The sequence below is a fragment of the Tetrao urogallus genome (genome assembly GCF_951394365.1).
Source record: "Tetrao urogallus genome assembly, chromosome: 1".
NCBI classification, from domain to species: domain Eukaryota; kingdom Metazoa; phylum Chordata; class Aves; order Galliformes; family Phasianidae; genus Tetrao; species Tetrao urogallus.
The window spans coordinates 188,095,326-188,118,602 of NC_136813.1; the positions used below are offsets into that span (position 1 = coordinate 188,095,326).

General features: G+C 38.8%; 1 protein-coding gene across 8 annotated transcripts in view; it reads right to left on the reverse strand.

Moving 5' to 3' along the window:
* The window catches only part of CELF2 (CUGBP Elav-like family member 2), a gene marked incomplete at both ends in the record, with an annotated part of 367,040 nt that overhangs the window by 239,099 nt on the left and 104,664 nt on the right, over positions 1–23,277 (reverse strand). For 5 of the 8 annotated variants that reach the window (XM_079532585.1, XM_079532583.1, XM_079532580.1 and 2 more), the window contains one exon: positions 9,014–9,120. The exons of the other annotated variants lie outside the window; for them this stretch is intronic. In XM_079532585.1, the coding sequence (XP_079388711.1) occupies positions 9,014–9,120 (107 nt within the window). Of the gene's footprint in view, positions 1–9,013; positions 9,121–23,277 lie in introns of those variants that run through there. 8 annotated transcript variants of the gene reach the window in all.

Here is a 23,277-nt window from a genome sequence, read left to right on the forward strand (position 1 = left end):
CAGTTTGCACACAACCAAAAGCTTTTGAAAGAAAATTAAATTATTAGCTAGAACTGATCAATGAATTTTGAGTACTGAAATCTTAGTTGCTATTGAAGAGGAACCAATGGGCTACTCAGTAGCAGCTAATCAGTAATTTTCAGAAATAAACCTCATTTAAAATTAGCCCTGGAAAAAGGTACCTCAAATTAAGCATTTCTAGAGCTTTCACTTGAAGCATACTGATATTATGTAAACTTGGTTGCTATAGTAAAACTTCCTACTCATTTTTTTTTTTCCTTTCTATTTTATACACTGTAGGGGTGATTTTATCACATTCTGGGTATGAGGCCTTTATTCCATTTCGCAGGTAATAACTCAATCTTCGTGAAACAATTAGGCAAGGTGTTGTGGCATGAGGTGGACACTCAAGGCTACTGAGGGCTTTTACAAAGCTTTGGAGGAACACCCAACTTTGCTAACAGCATTCAAATACTTGGGACGGTCACTTATGACTAATGGAGTCAAATCCTGCTGAGCATCTGGCCATCATGTGTTCCAGTTGGGCTCTCCGTGGCAATCTAAATATCTAGGACCCAGAGTCACCTTCCTGTTGTTTGTTTACAACCCTACTCAAGAGCATTGCTTTTGATCTGTAAGTGTTGTCTTTGTATAGTGTCTTGTGCGTAGGTACACAGGACCAACCCAGTCCTCTCACAAGCTTGGCAACAGGCATTGACTTTTTCTTTATCCTTTTTTTTCTTTTTCTTTTTCCTTTTTTCCTGTTTCCTTTTCCCCTTTTCCTCTTTTTTTTTTTTTTTTTTTTTTTAAATTTTATTTTATATTTTATGAACTATATTGCCGCTCACTGATTCCAGCACCAACTGCAACCCCACCAGTAAAGTAAAAAGGGTTCTGCATGCTCTGGGCAAATCTGATTTCCTTCTAAATAATGGGTACTTTAGCAAAAAGAGCCCACCTTTCCATACAACTCTAGAAGAGCAACCTATAATGGAGACTTCATATGATTGGATTTGGCTTTTGTAGTATCTTCAGGCGAAGAAGCATAAGCTTCTTCAAGATAGAAGACAAGATAGGTGCTCATATGTGTGAAACTCCATTCTCACAAATGCCTTCACTGGGCAGGGGAAAAGCCCACCATAATCAAACATCTCTTATCTTAGCGCGAACTTACTGTGACAACTACTAGGAGACAATAAAAACTCCCCCATTTTATTATCAATTTGAGATTCCTGAAGGTTTTTGTCCAGCTTGGGGGCTGGTTGTTGTGGGAGAGACAGTGGAAGAGGGTGTATGGGCTGGGTACAGGTAAGTGCTGGATCTGGAGTTAGTGCTAAGGGAAGCAATTCCCAAAGCAATGGGCAAAGGCAATTGTAAAATTACGATATGACAGCAGCATGGCAAGAGGATGGATAAGGGACACTGAAAGAGACAGGAAGCCAGAAGTAGACTTTTTTAAAAAAACCAAATGGAAACAAATTTGTGGGGTTTATTACAGGATCTAAATTAATCTTCTGTCATGCACCTTTGAGTAACTGCAGGATCTTCATAGCATTAACCTCTGTCTTCCTTTCCATTCACTGCTGCCACGTGTTTTTCTTTCCTTTTTACTGCCAACAATTGGCCCTCGCCTTACACTCAATTTGCAACATCTTTAAGGTCTTTTTTCATTTGTTAGTGAAGTGCCTGGCATACATCTTGGTCCTCAGAAATAACAAACAATCACTCTGATAATATGTAAAGCAACTAGCTTTGTTTGACATTGTTATTTCCTGCAGACAGAATCCATTAAATCAGACATGAAGGGAAGAAAGAAAAGGCTCCTACAGCAACTGTAATGCATTTGGACGTGCAGAAAACTACACCATGCCTGTTTGTATTTTTATTTTTTCCCTAAACCTACATTGTGAGAATTGTCACATAGGTCAGATCAGAAGGTCCACCTAGTCCATGCCCTGTCACTGATAATAGCTTGTAATGGATGCGCAGAGATAGAGAATGAGTAGGGCAAGTGTACTGTCATCCTTTCTATCTTCCAGCAACCAGTGGCTTGGGGACATTCTGAAGTCAAAGACTGAGTCCAAACCAAGTTGTTTAACAGGTTCAAAATCACCGATTCTGATTTCTTTTTCTCTGAGTTCTCTCTCCCAAAGGAGCATTTTTAAAGTCAAATGTTTATTTCTCCCAGAGCTGCCTGTTAATGGGATGCTCTTAACAATTTCAGAGATTTCAGGCTCAGTACAACAAATAGGAACGCTGGCTTCCCATTCTGAAGCAAGACATTAAAAACCAGCTAGCTCAGTTTTTAACATAAAATTTTCACTTTTTTTTTTTTTTGTATAGTCACAATAATTCATATGGAACTTTTGAATCCATTAAATAGCACAGAAATGATTAGCCATGAGGCCCTAAGGCTGGCAACTATTTTGGTATCCTTTTGTGAAAACAACTCGTCAGAAAAAAATTTGGTCACTTTGGATCGCTACATTCAGGCGTGGGGGTTAACTAAGTTAAATGCGTGTTCATCAGACGTTCACAGGCAGATCTCCATATGATTCATCTGAGCAGTTCTGCAGAACACCTGATGTTGCCAATGCAGTTCTGTTAGTGTTTTGTTATTTTTAAAGGAGGTTATATAACTCTCTCATTAAAATTAAATGTGGGCTGAAATGATGCAGGCAAATTTTCAAGCTTTAGAGTGAGCTTCTTCCTCGCATTTTAACTGAAAATAGATAATTTTTTAGGCAGAAGAAAAAGAAAACGAAACCAAGCGATTGTTGAAAATAGAGTCTCTTAGAATGTAAGTTTTCTGATAATTCACCGTTTCTTTTCTAGAGGGCCTCAATTCTTCAGATACTGACCTGCAGCTTCCAGGGAGAGCAAGTGCAGGATTTGAATCTTAAATTCACTCCATAGCACAGCCATGGCATCATCCACAGCTATCTACACTTGCAAGGTTCAATTTCCAGATGATCCACGTCAGGATGCCCTTGCTTTTCTCTTCTCTCCTCTATTTGTCTAAAAGGGATAGCAAATTCCCACGTTCCCTCTCAGATTTTCTGTAATTTTTTCCCCTCCAGCCCTCTGCTCTGTTTTCCTCCTCGTGACAGACTGTTGTCTGGCATCCTCAAAGGCTGCTCTCAAAGATGACCTGCTGATTTGCTGCCATGGGAACTCGGAAGCAAGGACAGTGTTTCCCCCTTGTGCACCCAAAGGCACATGCAACAGTTCCTGATGCCACCACTTTCCGTATGGTAAAAGTTTGCCCTCCTCAGTTTCAGAATCGTTGCAGGGACATCAAGAAGGATGTGACTTAAATAACAGAAGTGATTCAGCCTCTCTGGCATCCAGAGCCTAGCAGCAGCCACTGCTGAATTATTTGGAGGAAGGTGAAAAAGTCTAATAGCGAATGCAAGCATGCAAATTGCTTTTTAGAACTGGAGGAGAAAAGCTTAGGCAGCAAAGCGTAAGACTCAGGAAAAACCCTCTCTAATGTAACAGCAGAAAGCATTATCTTCATATAAGTGCAATATTTAAAACTTCCTAAGCAATTTTTTTGGTAATCCTATTCCTTTGAATCAGAGAATTGACCTAAAATTAGTTTATTCTACCAGAATGAGAGACACAGGCTAGCACACCAGCACCAAGTTAGCTGCATGGACAGACAAGCAAGTAATCCCACTCCTAAACACAATTTTGGGTGCTTTAATTGAAATAGAAGGATCATTTTTTACTTGGCTGCGTTTTACAGGGCAGCTTGTGATCCATACTGTGTCTTTCTTGGTGCACCGGTGCAGGTTTACATACCACGATTTTTTCCTACAAGTACTGACTCTTAAGAGCCTAATCCAGTAATGTGGCCTTAATACATAACATAATTTCATGAACCACCTAGACACTGAGTGCAAATTTGAGAGCCGATGCTTTCCAGCATTGTTAATTTGGCCATTAGTTGAGAAAACCTGAAGATGCATCTGTCTGATATTAGCCCATGAAATGGTCACTGCTCCTTAGCAGAGCAGTGAGAATAAAGTTGTAAGAGTAGCTAAAATCCATTCTGCATCCTGCTTGAGCTCATTAGTACTCAGGATATGTAAGTCTCAAGACTGGAATGGGAGATGAAAACATTAGGGTCCAGATCAAGATTCACCCTAAATTTGGGAAAATTCTTACTTAGACATTCACTGTCTTTATCCATCCCAGAAAGAGAGTTAATCTTCAGTGCAGCATTAACTTGCCAAGACCAGTGTTAAAGTGAGTTTAATTGCTGCATTTGCTTCTGCTGCAGGGTGAAGTAACACAAAAGCAAAGCAACAACAGAAAAGCTGTGTTTTTGCCATGACATGAGAGTTAGAGGAAAAATCCAGTTTTTGTTTCCTCTGTGAGGATGCCAGCAGTCCTGTTTCATAAACTCCAGCGATTCATCACTATCCCAGGCAGCCAATCATTCAGCAGGTCAAGTCGGAATGGGCTGTGGAGCCAGCAACTCCTGCTGCCCTGATAATGCATGTCATTCCAGGCATGGCGACATGCTTTCTCAACAGCTGCCATTTTCAGTTCCCTTTTATATGGCTGACATACAAGTAAACGTGTTGGAAGCAGTAAAACAGTCATAGGGAAGCAGTTGCAAAGACAAATAGCACCTGCACATGATAATCTCTAATGTATTAGAGAGTGAAGAAGAATATGTTTTGAAACAGAATTTCTTTCTTTTAAAAACATCACTTTACATCAGGGAGTTTACATGAGTGTGTGTGTGAAAGAGAGAGATTTTATTTTATTTTTTTACAATGTGCTCAGATAAATGTCCAGACATTCATCTTGGTTATAACCCTAGCAGATGTAACTAGAGGGAAAAAATACAACACAAAAAAACTAGCCATCATTAGAGAAAAAAGCTTGTCACAATTCATCTGTGAGATATGATTTGGTATAGTTAGATGTTCCTGAATTCAATAACGCTCACTTTAAGAAACACAAGTGCTCTAATTAAGGGAAAAGATAATGGTTTTCTTCTGTTGTTTGTTTTCAGCTTTTATCCTTTATAATCTGACTTAAATTTCATGAATTACTTGTTCAATAGCTCATCCCTGAATTATATGTAGTTGAATAATTTTTTGCAGATCAAAACTAACTTCTAGGGGAAGGGAATTATAGAAATAAACAGTCACAATAAACAAATGTTTAAACTTGTGTGCACATGTGCATGTGGTGTACATACACACCGATGTATACCTGCATGTTAGACAGAGAGCATGTGCAATTTATGTATACAGAACATGGAAGGACCCCATGCGTGCACATAAATGGCAAAAGAAAATAAAAATAATTGCTTTCCATAACAGTGCTGGAACAAGATTTCAAATGCATAGGATTATCCATATTAATTTATGGTAATCTGCAAATGAATGCTGTGGAGACAGTACAGGTTATCCAAAATGGTACTTGCGTTTAATGAGAAACTACCACAAAATATCAAGACAGATTTAGTTGCATCTTCTAATACTCCCCAAATAAATATCATGCAAAAGACAAAGTAAAAGGCACGCTTCCCCTTTGGAACAACTGTCAAAGGAAAGCTAAGCCTTTCTTTCTATACAAAGTCCTCCTCGACATCTTGCTTTCAGATTTCATCAACTTAGGTGTTTTCAGGGCTGTAAGCAGTGAACTTTCTATCAGCAGCATCTTCAGCTAATTAACCCTCCTGATTACAATAATTAGTATTGATTCACTTCTGAATGACTTCTTAAGTATTCAAGCACAATCTACACTTGCAGTAAAACTTCTAGATATGAATATTAATTGAATGCCCTCCTTTGTTTTTCAGCCCCAAAGGTATAGTTTGCAATCTTATATACTTAAATTTGATAACAGAAACACTTCAGTTTTATTCTCATTTAACAAAGAGAATATTAACATGTTGATGTTACAGATTGTGCTTTGTGAATCCGGAAAAAATGAAGACAAAGATTCCAGGCTAATAAATAAATGTCTTTCACTTCCATTTCCCATGGCAGAATGGAAAGCCAAGTCCCACATTAGCACCTTGCTCTACCAGGTACGACCAAGGACAGTATTTCTTTTTGGCATTACTCCTGGTCATTGCAAGAACAAATAACAACTCATGCAGAGTCTCTGTATTAGCTCTCTTAGCACTGTTATGGAAACAGATGTTGCCAAGTTTGACAACTGCTAGGCACCACATTGCTTTGTGAATGGGCGAGATTTAGCATAGGTAAGGTTGAGGACACCTGTGATGTTAAGAGCATGAGAGCTCTAAACCTATACAGTCTCTCAAAAGCCAACAATTTTGTTCAGGCATGCTAAGAAATAGCATATGTTACAGATTTGCTTCACTTTCTTTGATGTTAATAATAATTGTTATGGCTCAAAAAGCAGTATTTCAGTAAATATTCATACTTTTTTTTTTTTTTTTTTTTTTTTTTTTTGGTAGCAGGATTCACACAGACTAATTCAAAAATTAGTCTTTGATGTGAATGGAATGTCAGAAAACACCTTTGGAAAAATACAAAGTAATTGGCAATCTAAGTAAAAAATCTTCATTTTATGGATTTTATGCAGCATTTAATCTGAAAACATAGGAGCTACTGAAAGTTTAGTATGAACTCACCTGTGAGAAGAGCGCTTGGGAAAGAGTTTTAGTATTGAATAGTCCTTGTAAGTGGAGGGTGAGTGTGCTGCCCAGGTGTCTCTGGGTGTCTGCTACAGACGTGGCAACCACCCTACTCTGGGCAGTCACCAAAGGGGAATTTCCATGTCAGCGGAGCGAGCTGCTCACCGGGCTTCCCGGCACAAAGGGCATCAGCTGCCAGAGAGCACAAACTGCGGGCGGATAACTTGGTAAAACACAACGCACCCGGTGCTGGCAGTGGGGAGCAGTTGTGAACTAGTTAATGTTTGGCTCCAAAGAAGTTCTCCCAAGAAAGTGAATTACTGCATGGTCCCATTGTACTAAACGCAATCCGTGCACTCTTCATGTTTATGCACAGCACACAGTATGCAGGCACCACCTGATAATCCATAACCTCTACGCTTCAGGCGTATTTTATGCGATATTACCTTATTATTCATGTAAACTCTTTCGTATTGATTTATACCATCTCAACACACAAGGGAAGGAGATGAGACAACGATAGAAAAAGTGCAAAGAAGCATAGCAAACACTCAGAGTCTCCCCATAAAATACTGCTGTTGAAAATACATGCTTAGAAAGTTTTGATCCATACCAATAAATCTTTAATGTTTTGTTTTGTTTTGTTTTAAATTAAGGGGTCCTGACCCTGTATAAATCATGCACTAGTATCCAGGTTAAAAAAAAAATAATAATCACAAAGCCCTTAAGATTAATTGATCCAAGCAAAAAATAAACCACACTGACAACCATCTACCTGTTCTCTCGGAAGTAAAGACTACAATTATACTGAAAGTGATGCATTTACTTAAGATGCAAACTATTTAAAGGCTTTACATAGCTTCAGAAACTCCATGAGACTGATGACAATTCATTTCATTTAAGACACAGGCTGCTGTTCAAGTAAAGACTCCAAATTTTTGAAGAGCTTTGTAACAGTTTATTTTCCTAGTGCATCATGTCTGTGAACATTTTTCCAGATGCAAAACAAAAACTGTTAAGTGTTCGGATCCTAAACTATGGCTGTCAAAATAGACAGATAATTCACAAAATGTCATATGAATAATTTGTTAGATTTTGGGATATGAATAGGAATCATCCAGGTAAATTATTCTGCCTGACCTTAAAAATTCTAACATATGCTAATAGCTGGATTATAAAAATGGAAAGTAGCATAGGCTCCCACTTTGAGATCTGATTTATCATTTTTATTGCATTTTCATTACCTAAACAAAATTAGAAGCAGTATCTTCAAAACAGCAGTTAAAGTTGATATGATCGGGCATAAAATCATGCAAGGGCACATTTGGCAACTATGCATTCGCCAGATTGACAGCAGTATTGTAAGCTTTCAGAATCAATAAGTTTTCTCTTCACAGTTAAAGGAGAGGATGATACCAATAAATCTCCAACTTAATGCCATGGACATAATTGTAAGACGCAAACCTCCCCCTCCCTGCACTACTAGCAGTGGATCTCAGATGAAACAACCTTCACAAATTAGGCAATAGACTTCATATTATACTGCATACACAGAAAGATTAAGGGAAATGAAAAAGGGGCTGAGGAAAGGAAAGAAAAAACACAACAAAAACACCCCATCGCCAGACATACATTAAGCTAGTTTGACAGCACCATTGTTCAGCTGTCCCATTGTCAGACCAAAAGATGTATTCAGTGCTATGATGTCTGCTAGCAAATAAACAAAAGACTACATTTTTCAAAGCGGGGTGCCAATTCCAGCATAATTCAGTGTGTGTGTGTCTGTGTGTCTGTGTGTGTCTGTGTGTCTGTGTGTGTCTCTGAAAAGAGAACTCGGTGCTGGCCCCCCGCTAAACCTGGGAGCATAAAGAATATATGTATAATCCCACATGCAGAAGTATCTATGTATTTTTAAAACATCTTCAAGTGGAGAGGACGAGGCAGAGCATTAATAACTATTTACATAGGGTAAGTGAAAATTAAAGTGGTATTTAGGGCACTAGCTCTAATATGGAGTCTCCCTGAGCTTTTTCCATGCTTATTCCATGCCCAGTGCATAATAATGAGGCAGGCAGAAATATTGCAAAGGAGGTGATAAAAGAAATACTGCCTTTCATTTAAGGGAAAAAAAAAAAAAAAAAAAAAAAAAGAAAGAAAAAAAGAAAGATACGTAAATATTATATTTTCCCTCCTTGCCCTCTCCGTACATTTGTCGTCATACATGAAATGTGCGGTTCTAACTCATGGAAACGCTCCCTGCACGCAGCAATGCCTGTCTTTTCCTTTAAATAGGGAAACTACTTAATACCCAGCACGGATATAGTTGCAGCGGGCCCAGGCAACTCGAAAGCACGCGTTAAAACAAAGGAGACAACATACCTTAAAAGCAGCTCCTCATTTCTCATAGTAACAGCGGATTTGGGACAGCGCATGCTTTCTGCACCGATATTCTCAACAAAAGCCAGTTCAGAAGTGCGCTCAAACATCAATGCCACAGTAGCTACTCACTAATGGCTACTCTTTCTCTCTCTAGGCAGACGCTGAGTGGTGGAGCAAAGGGGCCCCTGCAGATTCACTAAGCAGAAATAATCCTCTCTGACAAGTTATGTTGTCTGGGCATATTTTACATTAATGCACTGTGCTGCCTATAGGGGTCTTGTTTGCGTTCACTCTAGCCTAGCTGGTGTTAGCTCTCTTAATTACTATAAAAAAAATAATTAGTGACAACCCCCCTCTCCCTCACCTCCCCTGGAAAAAAAAAAATAAATAACGGAAAGAAAAGAAAGGCAAATATATGGATGAAGGAAGGAAGGATTTCCCCCTCTGGAAGGATGCATGCTTGATATGGATCTTTTGTTTGCCCTGTGAACTCGGTGAATACAGTGGCAAACAGATGCTGCAGTTCGCGAGGCTTGTGCACTTGAAGGGAATTGGGTTAGAGGCTCTTTCTGGGGCTTTGGAGTCACAGCTGGAGCTCTTGCTCTCTGCCTCCTTCCCTTCCCTTCCCTGTTCAAGGCTGAGTGGCTTTATGGGACCTGCCAGCTCGCATCAGAGAGACTGGGGAGCATTCATGCAGGCACCTGCGGATCTTCTGTAAGTTTTCCCTTTATCTGAGCAATTTTAACCCCTCCAAAACACAAATCCTTTACGTTACTTTAACAAGTAACAGTTTGCTTGAACCCAGCCCCATGTGCTTGGTTTGGCAGAGTTCTGGCAGACAGGAAGGGGGTTGCATTATTCACTGATTTACTCACTTCCGATGTATGAAAGGAACTATAGCGTGACTCCGATTTCAAGGAAACAGCCTTTTGGGCATTAATTGGGAGATCTGCCATGTGATTTAGAAATTGGTTGTGGACTTCTCAGTTGCCAGGGCAGTCAAAGAGAGGTTTATATTCACATCTTGGTTTCAGCTTCTGGTGCTGATTGGTGAATCTTTAAACCATGCCAGAAGGGCTGTTTTTTTCTTTTTTCTTCTTCTTCTTTTTTTTTTTTTCTTCTTTTCTTTCTTCTTCTTTCTTTTTCTTTTTCTTTTTCTTTTTCTTTTTCTTTTTCTTTTTCTTTTTCTTTTTCTTTTTCTTTTTCTTTTTCTTTTTCTTTTTCTTTTTCTTTTTCTTTTTCTTTTTCTTTTTCTTTTTCTTTTTCTTTTTCCTTTTTTTTTCTTTCTGTGTCTGTGTTTCCATTTGCTTTGAATCTACATCAGATACTTGAGTTTGTGCTTATTTAGTAGATAGAAAATGTCAACAAGACCTTGATGCTTTTTTCAGCCAAAGGCTTTTCTGCACCACTGAGGCAGTAAAATGCATCTTAACAATGGTTCTCATTTTCTCTGAGGTCCTGTTCACGTTGGCAAATGTAAGACTCAATGAACACAGTCTCCAAAAATTAAAGCTACTCAAAAAGACTGTTAGGAGTAAAAGATACTAAGCTTGAAATAAATTTGGACTTGAAAACTTGAATCCAAACTTTCATGCACTTTTAGCTATATCTATGGTTGATTTAACCCTTCTTCCTTCATTGTACATTAGTGTCTTAAAATGTCTTAATTTGATATCCTGATGTGGTGATACTGCTTCTATCTGCTGAACAGCACTTGGCATTTAGAGGCTTGATCTTTCTGGTAAACTTTACTCTGGGAACAGAGGCAAAGAAGGAGAAATCGCTGGCATAAATATACTGGTAGCTTCTTGCCTTCCAGATAACAGCTATAAACGTCTATTAAGGTCATAAATTTTTTTTTGCAGCAGAAACCATCCTTTTGTTCTATGCTTCTCATTTAACACTGTGAGACCCTGGGATTAATTTCTGTCATTTTGGTATAATACTTGTCAAATGACCAAAAGACAAGTGACAAAAACAAAGCTAGGCATAACTACTTTTAATGATGTACGAAGAGATGAAGACAGTAGTTTAAGAAACATGAATATCATGAAGGACTGCAAGTCAAGAGAAGGCAGGTTTTGGTTTGCTTCGCTTTTCATCTGCAAAACATGGCCAGAATTCTAGTTCCTCTTGTAATAAAAAAATATGAATTATTGTTTTAATGATTAGCAATTCAAACCAATGCCATGTTCAAATGTCGTGCTCCAAGGTCAACCGAGACAACATTGCTTGTACTTCATACTAAAAATATCTGAACAGTCCTGGAATACAGCCAGGAAAACACTAAGCCAGCATGACAAATTCCATACCTCCTGCCCCAAATGCTAAATCCATTACTACCATTTTCAAGTATGACCATTGGCACTCCAGATTTCTCCTCCTTCACCGTTTGCCTCCAAATGACTTTGGCCCAGCATACCTCACCATGAGGCCCGGCTGCTCCTGACCAGCCTCACACTCATAAGACTGATGTAGAAGAGGAAGCAAACACTAGAGAATGCTCAAGAATATACAGCTGAATGGGAAGTGTCAAACAGTCTGATAAACTGCTACAGTTTTCCAAAAATATGGCAACTATCGGCATCTTAAGGCACTACCAGCTGCAGGCACAAAGATTTCTTTTCAGGCTGAAGTAGAATGGCTTCCACAGAGCCCTTTGGTGGGGAATCAATGGGCTTCTGTTGGGCAGCTCTGCACAGTTGCAAGTTCTCCATCGTTTCTGTACTTAGAAAGAAGGCAAAGCAGCAGCAATAGGAAATAAAGTGAAGTACTAAGGAAGGACTCATCTATGGCCAAAGGAGTAAATAAAGGAAAAGAAAATCAAACCCACAAAGCAGCAACAGACAGACAAAAAGAACCTATGTTTTCTATCACACATAATGAAATGTCTGACAGAGCAACATCTGCAGAGGGATCACAGCTGCTGAAGATGAGAGGGAATATGAGCCTTATTTTTCAATTGTAAGATATACTAAGCAGGAGTGCCTTTAAAATAATATGGCTTAAGGGAAGATTAAACCAGATGCACAGGGCTATCTGGCTTCTTTCAAGATGAAAGTCCAGCTGTGGAGTTTAAATACAACATTTAACAATAAAATTGATTGTAGATTCGTAACTGATATGTATATTTTGCAGAATGTTATACGCAAATTACATGCAGTGGTGGGCCTTAGAAGTTTAATAGTTTTGTTGCCCTGTGTTCAAGGTAAACCCAATCCTTCTACAATCTATGAGTTTGTTCCAATAATTGTGTGGGGTTGCAAAACCTTGAAAGAGCAAGGGAACACCAATCATTTACAGAGGGGAAAATGGTTAAAACTTCTGCAGCAACCAGTAGCCACGAGTGATTTATATCAATTAAAAATCCATCTTCTGCTCTCTGCTTCTTTTGCCATTCTCTAGAATGTTCAGAAGTCCAAAGCACAATAGTTCTTTGCTATATTAAGTGAGCAACAGTTTTAGCAGCAACGATCTACATTTCATGACAGAAAAATGGTGGCCAAGTGTCTAGGACAACAGCCTGGAAATTATGAATGCAGTCATTAGAGTAATAGAAAGCTTTGATTCATTTTCCCATTTTACCACATGTCCCCGTATCAAATCTTGTGCAAGTCAATTAACCTCTTACTCACATCTCCATCTTTACAATGGAAAAATCCAATGAACCGCATAAAGCAGTATGACAATAAATGCACAGAACATTAACAGCTATTTAAAACAGTGTGTTATTGAGAGTCATACAAATATTTAAAATGTGTCTTCTCCCCATAAGAGGAGTCTATGTCCCAGTTATCTGATGTTCTGTGTGGTTATTTATGGTCAAATTGTTGTTTCGTATAGGTGTGAAAAGTTGCTTTTCTAACCTGAGAGCATTTTACTGTTTTTGATAGTTAAATCCCACCCTTTATACTGAGCAATTAGCCTAAGCTAGTCATACAGGGTTTTTCTATTGTTGGTGCAGATAAATTTGTTGCACTAAACAGCATTACCATGTTCTCCATTGACTCCCATGGGATTAGATACCTAGCTTTTAGATATATATATGGATAGCCAACCTACATGCTGAAAGCTGAGGTGAGAAATCCCATGTTTCTGCTTCAGCATCACCAGGCAGGACCCAAGGATCTGTGCTGTCAGCACCCTGATGCCCTGAGCATATCTGGCACATGCAGATGTGGATGCAACCTGCCTTCAGGGTGTCTAGAGCTCTCAAGCTGGAGTTAATGGTTTGACTTTTGGCACTTTTGAGTTTAAAGACCTATATGCTAAAGCCAAGTGAAATCTGTAGAAGAAAGGAAATCTGCTTCAGCTTCAGAAATGGAGTGCGTAGGATCATTCCAATGTGCAGTCAGTTCCTTTACACATTTCCTCCTAAAATCTAACAAAATGAGCAACTCATCACCCACAGCTCTTAGATTATTAGAAATGGCTGAACACAAGACCCACTGTTGCTAGAACCAGAGCACTCCAAAAACTTTGCAAGAATAGTAAGAAATGGGCTTCAACTCATTAACCTTCTCCTCTTCTCTTCTTGAGATCTTTGCTTGTTTTTTATCTAGTACAAATTATGTGTTTGTCTCAGTTTCTTCTTCTGATTTTTGTTGTTGTTGTTGTTGCTGTTTGTATTGTCTTATCTTAGTTGTAAATGGGAGATAAAATTTGGTCCAAGAGGAATTAGTTTATTAAGAGATCAACAGCCACATGACAGTCCTACACTTGCTAGTTGTAGTCTGCATGTACACACAGATGAATAAGCTTCTTTACTGCTACAGGATGTAAAAGCAAAAGATACAGAGGCACCATTTCTCACCACTATGTATCTTCTCACCACTATGTATCTTAATACAATGTCATAGTTAAACATATTGATCAGTTTTAGGGGCAGCTGCGTGCATGCACATCATGCTGTCTTTTGGACAGATACTAACTGTACGCATTGAATGTGTTAATCATGCCCACGGTATCTGGAGGTGCCATCTCTGTGCACAGGAAAAGGAAAATTATTTTCAAGCTCCCGCAGTAAAGATGCAGCAAATCATAGTTGGGTTTTATTATTATTATTATTGTAGTTGTTTTAGGCATGCAATAAAAACAGTCTAACATTTGCCAGCATCTTCTTTTGTCTGCTTTGGCAGATCTTTTAGATGATATGCCTAGCTTTCCTATCTGAGTCATGGGGGTAGCAGTTACTTACAGACCTACAAAATGCAGGTCAGTCAGTCTGGATGATGCAAGAGTTTTTTCTTGCCTTACTTTTTCTACCTGGCAGCATCCAAGGAGCATCATGAAAATAAAATATCACAGACAGAAAACAAAATATCACAGACAGAAAATACAGCAGTTCAAAATGTTGTATAAATGCTGAAGATTAATATTTGGGCAGCAGGAAAATAAAAAGTTTCCTATTTAAAGCAGAAACAAGACTGTCTCTCTCTGTTTGAAAAGGTGTGTGCTGCTTCCCCCTAGCATTCAGCAGCACTGACTCAGAGCATCTCAGCATCTGGAAGACAGGGGCACAGAAGGAACAAAATTCTCTATTTATTTAAACGATCCGCTCTGGTGCTTCCGCCACCCTTGACAAAGGAAGGACAAAAATTGCAGCTTGTGCAAATCACAGAGTTGAACACAGAAACGCACATCAGTGTATTTTTTTAAGACAATGCATCACTTGAAACAATTTACAACTGGCCAGGTTGTGATTGCAGACATGGCTACTCTACAAAGCAAATAATTTATTTGGAAAGCTCTACATGTCATAAGAACATCTGGCTGGCAACTAAAGGGAAGGAGGAGAAAGCTGATCAAAAGAGCTGAGAGAAATAGAGAAAGCAACAGAGCTGCAGATCTGAGAGAAAGAGAGAAAAGACGGCAGAGAGAATGAACATAGATGCTTACAGAATCATTTATTTTCTGCTTTCACATTTATTTGAGATATCAATAGAACCTGCTTTGTCTAAACAGGAATATCTTTATTTTCAGGCCTGTAGTAATGCCAGGTTCATCACTTTTAGATGTGCCATGTAAAAAATCAAAGACCTTGTTTTCTTATGAGCAAGAAAAGTTGAAGAAAGTGAACTTCCACAATATATACAGATGTATAAGCTGTGTATGTGCAAATGCATGAAGGAATGATAATGATGTTAATAATTGCAGCTGAGAATTTAATGGCTATTCGTCTTCTTAAATTACACCTAGAAATAAAACAGCATTTAAAAATTCTGTTGGGCCTATTTTAAAATGACCTTATGGTGCTTTGTGCGGAGGGAGTGTTTCAAACCTCCATAAAATATATCCAGCACTGAGGATGACTGTGGCTATTTAAAAACAAAGTATCGGGAGAGAGAACAGTGTTCAACGTAAACTGATGCACAAGTGAAAATGAAGTAGAGGTTTCATTTCTTGGATCTGATGTCTAGATGTGTGGGCACATCTGCCAAGAGATCCTTTAGCGATGAATGTGATGTGAGAAATTGACCTTACTCCTACACTGTCTTACAAATGTAGGCTTATTGGGTCAACTCATCATTCAATAGGTTGGCTGAAAAGGTAGCTAATGTAGCATTGTCTTGTATGTAAGGGAAATTAGATCACAAAAGTGATCTTTCATTGCAAACGCTGGTTGAGAATTCCTGATCCAACAATACTGTGCTGGAATTTGAAGAAATTTTACAAATTCCTTATTTCCTTTTACATGCTCTCAGAAGGGAAGAAAATAATAGATTGATTTCTATATAGTTGCCATAAAAATGAAACTAATAGCTACAATATATTTTCCATTACTTTATAAATGAATTAGTATAAACACTTGTTTCAGCAGCTTTTACCCTCCGTAATTAACTTTATTGCATGATAAAAAAAATCATGTCGCTTCTTTCATACTTTAAATTCTCTACCTAATATTTTATATACAGAAGACGCTCTTCTCTTTTTCACTTCTTTTTTTCTCCAGAAGTCTATTAGCATTGATTAAAAAGAAAGAGTTGGAATAAAAATCTTCATTTAAGTTTACTACACAGTCATCTTTTGACCTTTGCCATGTCATCCAGCACTTGACAATTTTGTGCAAAAATAGTTAGTGATTTTTAGTGATTTTTGTCCCTAGATTCATAGTCATAAAGTCTATGCTTCAGAATCAGAATGTTAATTTGTGAGGAGGAAGAAATAATCTGACTCTGTGAGTGCACCCTGAATATGAAGGCATTTGAAACTCTCTGATGTAAAACCTGGCCAAACTGAAGCTCTAGTCTAACTGATTCCTTTAGAACATCGGAGCGTAAGGTTTTGAAGAGAAAGATATCAAGTTTGAAGTTGTTTTTATTAGCTTGACATAATAGTTTAAAATTAAATACCTATTTTTTAGTAGTGAACTACCTATCCAGGAAAAACACTGCTAAAAGCCAGAATTGCTACATTAATAGAGACAGTGTAAGAGGCAGCATATATCCACTTGCAAACAGCTCTTTCCTGTGGAAGTTAGACTGCATCTACCTTCCAGCTTGAATGTTTCAGTGGAAGATGTGTATTTATCCTAAGCTACAGAGGGAGGAAGGTACAAGCTAAACCGAGTTATCTGATAAAGATATGATCCCTGCTCACAAATGTGTACAAATTGGATCCTTATTATGAATCCCAAGGTGACCATGCTTTGCATGACCAAACTCTTCATACAGCTGGTTTCTTCAGATGTACTCTGGCCTGATTAATCCTGCTAAACTTTGGGCACTTAATGGAGAAGCCCAAAAGTGCACTCACCTTTGGTTCCCTTCACAATCTACAGAAAAAGCCAGATTTCTTCCCTACTATTCCAAGTTTCTCTCACCAGAGAGCTCTTTTTGAATACACAAGAAGTACAGGTGACTACTGTCAATCTAGCATGTCCATCAATAACTGGATGAGAGGTCTCCAAGTCTGTCTTGTTCACAAATCCTTCTTCCTCAAGAATATTTGGGCAACAGGTGCAGGCTTGGCAATCATGTTCTATTTCAAAAAGTGCTGTGCAGCACTACGTGCACTTGTTTATAACACTGGTCCATGCTTTTGGGACAATCATCTTGGATTGTTTAGCACAAAGCATGGTCAGTGTTCACAGTCTTGTCAGATCCTATCCACATTCAGCTGCACGCAGCTCTTCAGTGCTAGCAGAACCTTCAGCAAAACCTGCGCTCTGATCTTTACGAGTGCCAAGAAATCTGTTAAAGCATTTACATATTGTAACATTAAATGCTTGGTAAATCTCCACATTTTGTACTTTCGGTGTTCTCAAATCCACATCATTTATGTCTTTTGCAAGGCCAGATCCTGCAAAATTTGCTGAGTGCACTTAACTCTAAATTAGCACCCTGTAAAAGAAGTTCCTCCCTTCTTCTCATATGCTGTTATATGTAAAATCTACACCCAAAGTTAATTTCTTGCTGACCTTGTGCTGATTAATGCAAATTAAATTACATGCTAATTGCCCCAAATGGTTTGCGTGCAGCCCAGAAATCAGATCTTTTTGCTGGTGGTAAAACATTTGTGATTTTTACACAACGGTTGTATTAAGTCATTGTTAGTCTTGCAGCATCTTCAAAAATCAGATTTTTTATTTATTTTTTTTTTTTTTAGTACTTTTTGGCAAGCAAGGAAAAAAAAAAAAAAACTAAAATAAACTAAAAAAACATTATTAAGTTCTGATCCTGTCTTGCAGAAACCTCAGTTCGACCTCGTGGGAGGAATTTTATGGCTCGCTCGGAGCTCAAGCTCCAAGATGCATTTTACAAAACCTTGAGCCAGTTTTGTTAAACCCGTCACTCCCTAATCCCCTTGTGCTTGTCAGCAGAGTACACAGGCACTTGATTTTGGACGTCTGACTTGATAAGGAGTGGGGGAAGTAGGGAGGGAAACAAGGATTGCTATTTTAGATAGATCTTACAATATTCTTGCAATTCAAGAGAACAAGGAATTATTTCAAACTGTGATACCAGGCAGAGAAGCTCTTAGAAAGGGGCAGTGTATTGTGTTCCAGGGTATCAGTGTCGTTTTGGCACTGAAATTAAATCCCGGTCATCAGACCTGATGTGTGACGGTTTGCTAAGGCTCTGCTTGGCAATTGGCATGGGGATCAAATGCAACAGCAGGTAATGCTCAGCTCCTCAGCTGTCCCTGGAGTGGCTGATGTTTACAGTACAAATGCATTTTGTATTTGTGTCCAGCAGTGGGGATAAAATTTGATTTATGTCATGAGAAAACAGGAGTGAAAGAATAAACAAGGTACCGTTCTTCAAGAGCACAGTAGTTTCTTCTTCACAGGCTCTAGTGAGGTTGTGTTCCCCTCCATACTTTGTCCCAAAGAAGATTATGCCCATTTTATAGAAGAATTTGTGACACAGAAAAGTGAATTGCTCAGAATTATGCATGCAGCAGATGCAGAGCTAAAAACAAATTTTCCTGAAAGAAGAGCAATGCACTCCTGACAGACCACTCAGGTCTAGAGTATTCGTGTCCGTTCTGTCCCATTCATGGCCAATACATGCTCAGACGAAAACCACAAAAACTACCAACTTCACATGCTACCAGCCACACAAAATGTCCTTACATCAGAAACTAATGAGATTTGGCAGCAAACAGCCAAATACCCAACTGTATTTGGGTACATAAACATCAGACCGTGGAAAGGACAAGAATATTGAAGTCTCCTACCTAGTCATCCCACTGATCAAGTAGGATGAACTGATAAAAAGATGACATATATAGATATGGCAATCCTAAAATGACCTAATTCCTATTGTGTAATAGTCTTTTTCATTATCATTCTACTATTAGTTAATGCTGTTTCTCCCTTCTTTCTATTACACCTGTGTCCCTGTTTGACCTGGTTTTGGTAGCATACCCCTTTTCTTAGATATTCTTGAGTTTGACTTCTACTACAAGCTGAGACTGCCAAAATCCAGGCCACCCACACTACATAATCATGGCAGCACAATTCCCTCTGCTTTAAACACAAGTTCAAAGTCTATCTTTAGGAAGCTTAATAATAGGTATATGAGTACACAGATCTCCTCAATTCCGAGACAAAAGTGTGACCACCACCAACATGCGCTTTGCTCTACAACTTTGACCCTAAGGGGCTTGTGTCATTGAGTAATACAAGTATTCCCCTTCCAAAGTCTCTCCTGAGCAGAGACTGTCATGTCACATGCTGTTAAATTATGTGTGATGGGTCTGTCGTTAGGATTACTCTGTAGGAGAGGAAGCTTGGAGGCTGCCAGATTCATTAAACATCTTCACTGGGACTTCATGGGGGCCTTTCACTTACCCTGAACAAACAACAAACACACCCTTTGTGCTCAAGAACAAAGGGAGTTTTTTGCACTTTTGTTTGATGCCAGTCACAACTCGAGATTAAAGCTTTTGCTCTGTATATTTCAAAGTTGTCTTTCCCCTCCAAAGCTGCTCTTCTGGTTGTTCACTAGGCACTTCAAAAAGGCTTACAGCTAAAAAACCCCAAACAGAACAATATTAATAACAATCATCTTCAGAGGTGCTACATATTTTTGGCATTTGAATACATTTCACTTGTAGAAATGACTACAAAATAGAAATGAAGTGCAGGAGTAACATATGCCTAAACTCTGTTTTTCTTAATCACTTTGCATCGGTGATGCAAAATCAAGTCATGGATTCATTTGCAGACTCTATATCCTGATGCAAGTAAAAGATGGATGTTCACTGGTATATGCTACAGATTGTTTGATTTTGGATGGCTTTTCTGAAATCTGTAGCTTACACCATTGAACATCTGTCTTTCAGAAATGGCATCCCAAGCCAACCCACATAAAAGGGCACCATAGCAAGTGTCCACCTCCCACACATGGAGGAGGGTATCTAAAGTAAGATAAGGTGAAGGAAATCTTCTGTCTTTAGTCAGAACACTTATCCTCAGGTTACTCAGCCCCTTGAGCTGGAAGACACATTTAGGGAGCAGAATAAACACCCCACATCTCAGGAGGAAACAGTTAGCAACCTGCTACTCCATCTAGACTGTTACAATCCCATGGGGCAGGATGAGATTCACCCAAGGGTATTGAGGAAGCTGGCAGAAGTGCTGTCCAAGCTGCTTTCCACCATCCAGTCCTGGTCAGCCAAAGAGTTTCCAGACAACTGGAGACTTGCCAAAGTGATGCCCATCTACAGGAAGGTTCAGAAGGAGGATCCAGGAAACTACAGGCCTGTCAGGCTAACCTCAGTACTGGGGAAGGTTATGGAGATCATCTTGAGCATGATCAAACAGCATGTGCAGGAATCAGGCCCAGCCAACATGGGTTCATGAAAGGCAGGTCCTGCCTGAGCAGTGTCATCTCCTTACATAACTAGGTGACCCACCTGGTGGGTGAGGGAAAGGCTGTGGATGTAGTCTATCTAGACTTTAGTAAACCTTTGACAGTCTCCTTCTTAGAGGTCTTTCCCAACCTTAATGTTTCTATGAGTCAATGACCTGCTATTACAGCTGTCAAAATAGGAGTACATATTTTCAAATTCAGGAAAGAAACAAGTGATATTCAGAAAATCCAAGGATCACCCAAACTTAATGCTTTAATTGTATGGGAAACTCTTTCTTCCCTCCAATCTGTACGAGATATATAATTTAAAGTAGTCTTGTCCACATTTCCTTTCAAAACAGCCTGACTCAACATTGGGTTTATCTGACCCAACTTGGCTCTTTCCAACCTGTGAAGATAATAGATTTTTGCTTTCCTTGATGATTTTTCTCCACATCCCCAACTACAGAACTTTTTTAAATAGAAAGCATCACCTTTCGCAGTGATCGTGTCCTTGGAATATAAACTTTATATAGATAAGCTATATTATGGGTCAGATTCTGCTACTTTAAACTTTTGGTGCTATCAAAAGATGGATGGAGCCATTCTGGATTTAAGAGCCTTCCACTTTGGATGAGATGTCAAACATTAGATGACAGAGCCTGAAGGTGAGAGGGAAACATAAAAACAAGTGACTGCTGGAAAATGCTTTACAAAGCAAAGGACTGACTGTTTCTACAGTTTAGCTGTTCAAGAAATTGAAGTTTTTAGTGCTGCTCTCTGCAAAATCTTGTGAGTTTGCATGAGTGTGAATTTGTTTCTTATGATTCTATCATAATCTATCACTAAGAAAAAAATGTCTGTTTTCCACTTAATATACTAGATTTTAGGAAATACTTATGTATGAGCTTTTCTTACCTTTTTTCCCCCCAATAATCATCTTTCTGTACTGCATTTGGACTAGGTGTCTATTCAAGCTTCTGGATTTTCCTCACTCTGAAAGCATGCGCACCACAAATTTATTTCTCGAACCATTTGAGCCATATATCTTGGAAAGAAACTTTTATCCAGGTGCCAGTGTGGCTGAAGGAACAGCACATAGAAATGTGTGTTGTGATTTGAAATGTGCCAAACCAGAGGTTAACAAAAGCATGCGTGGATTCGATTTCTCATTTAAAGCCCTTTCTATTCCAGTCATGTTTAGAAGTGTTGGAAATGTCAACAATTTGTGATCGCCTGATGTTTGGAACATCTTCTGGGGCCTAACACAGCTCATATACAACTCTGACAAGAAATACCATAGGAAGTTTTACACAGTCAAGAGATATAGGCATGATTGGACAAGCCCTGTGACTCAGACACGATTTTTGAGAGCTGATTCTTGCCACTGGTCTATCTGATGGTACTCAAGTATCTTATTCTAAAGCATCTAAGTTTTCTGATGATGGTATAGGAAGAACAGTCATCAAAACATATTTCAAACTCTTTATGTTTGACCAGTTACAAAGAACCCGATAAATTTAAGTTACTCAGAGGCCCACCTTGCTATATTTGTTCAGTAGATTCAGGATGAAATGATCTAATTATTGCAAGCAGCAGTAAACATGGTTATATCCCCAAATTCTTGTCAGCATATTCTCCACTGGACATAAATTATGCAGAAAGCCTAGCCAAAATATATGCACTGATGTGGATTGGTAGCACAGTGCTTTAGTGCACAGCAGCTCTATCATTAATATTAGGTTTGCTTTAAATAATGAAACAAAAGTAAAAATGCTTCCCAGAGGACACAAACAGTAAAGATGGAAAGTTGTAGTTTGGGCAAGAAAGCAAGTTGTGTAGTTCAGAGCATCTTAGGAGTTAATCAAGCAGCCAGGGGATGCACTCAGGGAGTTTCTATTCCCATTCACTTCTTCAGTGCACTTTAATATTAGAACTGATCATTGAAGTTCATTGTTGGAGTCTAAGACAATGTTACAATATGAATATCACTACAATATCACTATCATTATGAAGATTTCTCACCTTACCAAAATATCTTCATCTTCTTATTTCCAGTTCATTAAGCTACACAAAGGGAGAGACAGGGAAAAGAGCCTACCAGCAAATGATACTATTTTCCCCAAACAGCAGTCAGAGGCATTGTAGAGGGTAGGAAGGAAGTCCTCTGAAACCCCAGCATTTAAATGTTTGCTAGGATGCAGGTACAGCAGTACCAGCAAAGAGAAGTCTTCCAAGACAACTGGTGATTTCTTTCAATTGCTTCATCAGCTCTCATTGCTTCTACTCCACGGTACCGCTCACCCACGAGCACATGATGCTCAGAGTTGATAAAAGCCACCCAAAACCCAAGTTCCGCCTATCAGCCTTCAAGGCTGGCTGCTGGGATGAAATTCCTGTGACTAGAGGGCATTCAACAGCTCTCTGCTGCATTAACTCTCAGGACAGAAAAAGTTTGGTCGTTTAAGCTGAGGACTGAGACACAATGCAAGGAAATTGTATGCAACAGCAAGAACTGAAAGACTGGTTCTTGGCCTCTATGCCAGACAGAATAAATAAAAGACAGCCCTTGCTTTTCCTGAGCCTGCAGTTCATACACCACAAATCTGTTGGAGAAGTCAAGGGATTCTGGCCTCAAAGAAAGGGTTATCTAATATTTTACAGTAGTAAAGAATCTATTCCATATTCTTTCCAGCACAGTTCAACTTCACTTCACAGAGAAGTTCTTTGAAGCCCTTGACCTCTACTTTCTGAAACAGAAGAAGGGAAGGAAAACATACGTTCAAAATAGATTACGATATTCAGCTGCTCCTAGGAAATTCTCTATGCAGCACCAGTAGATCAAATTATTTTCATTATATCATTTGGTCACAAAGAATACTGACATAATTAGGAAGCTAAATAGCAACAGTTTCTTTCTGGTAAATTTGCTGTAGCTAATTTTGTTAATAAGACTGATAATTG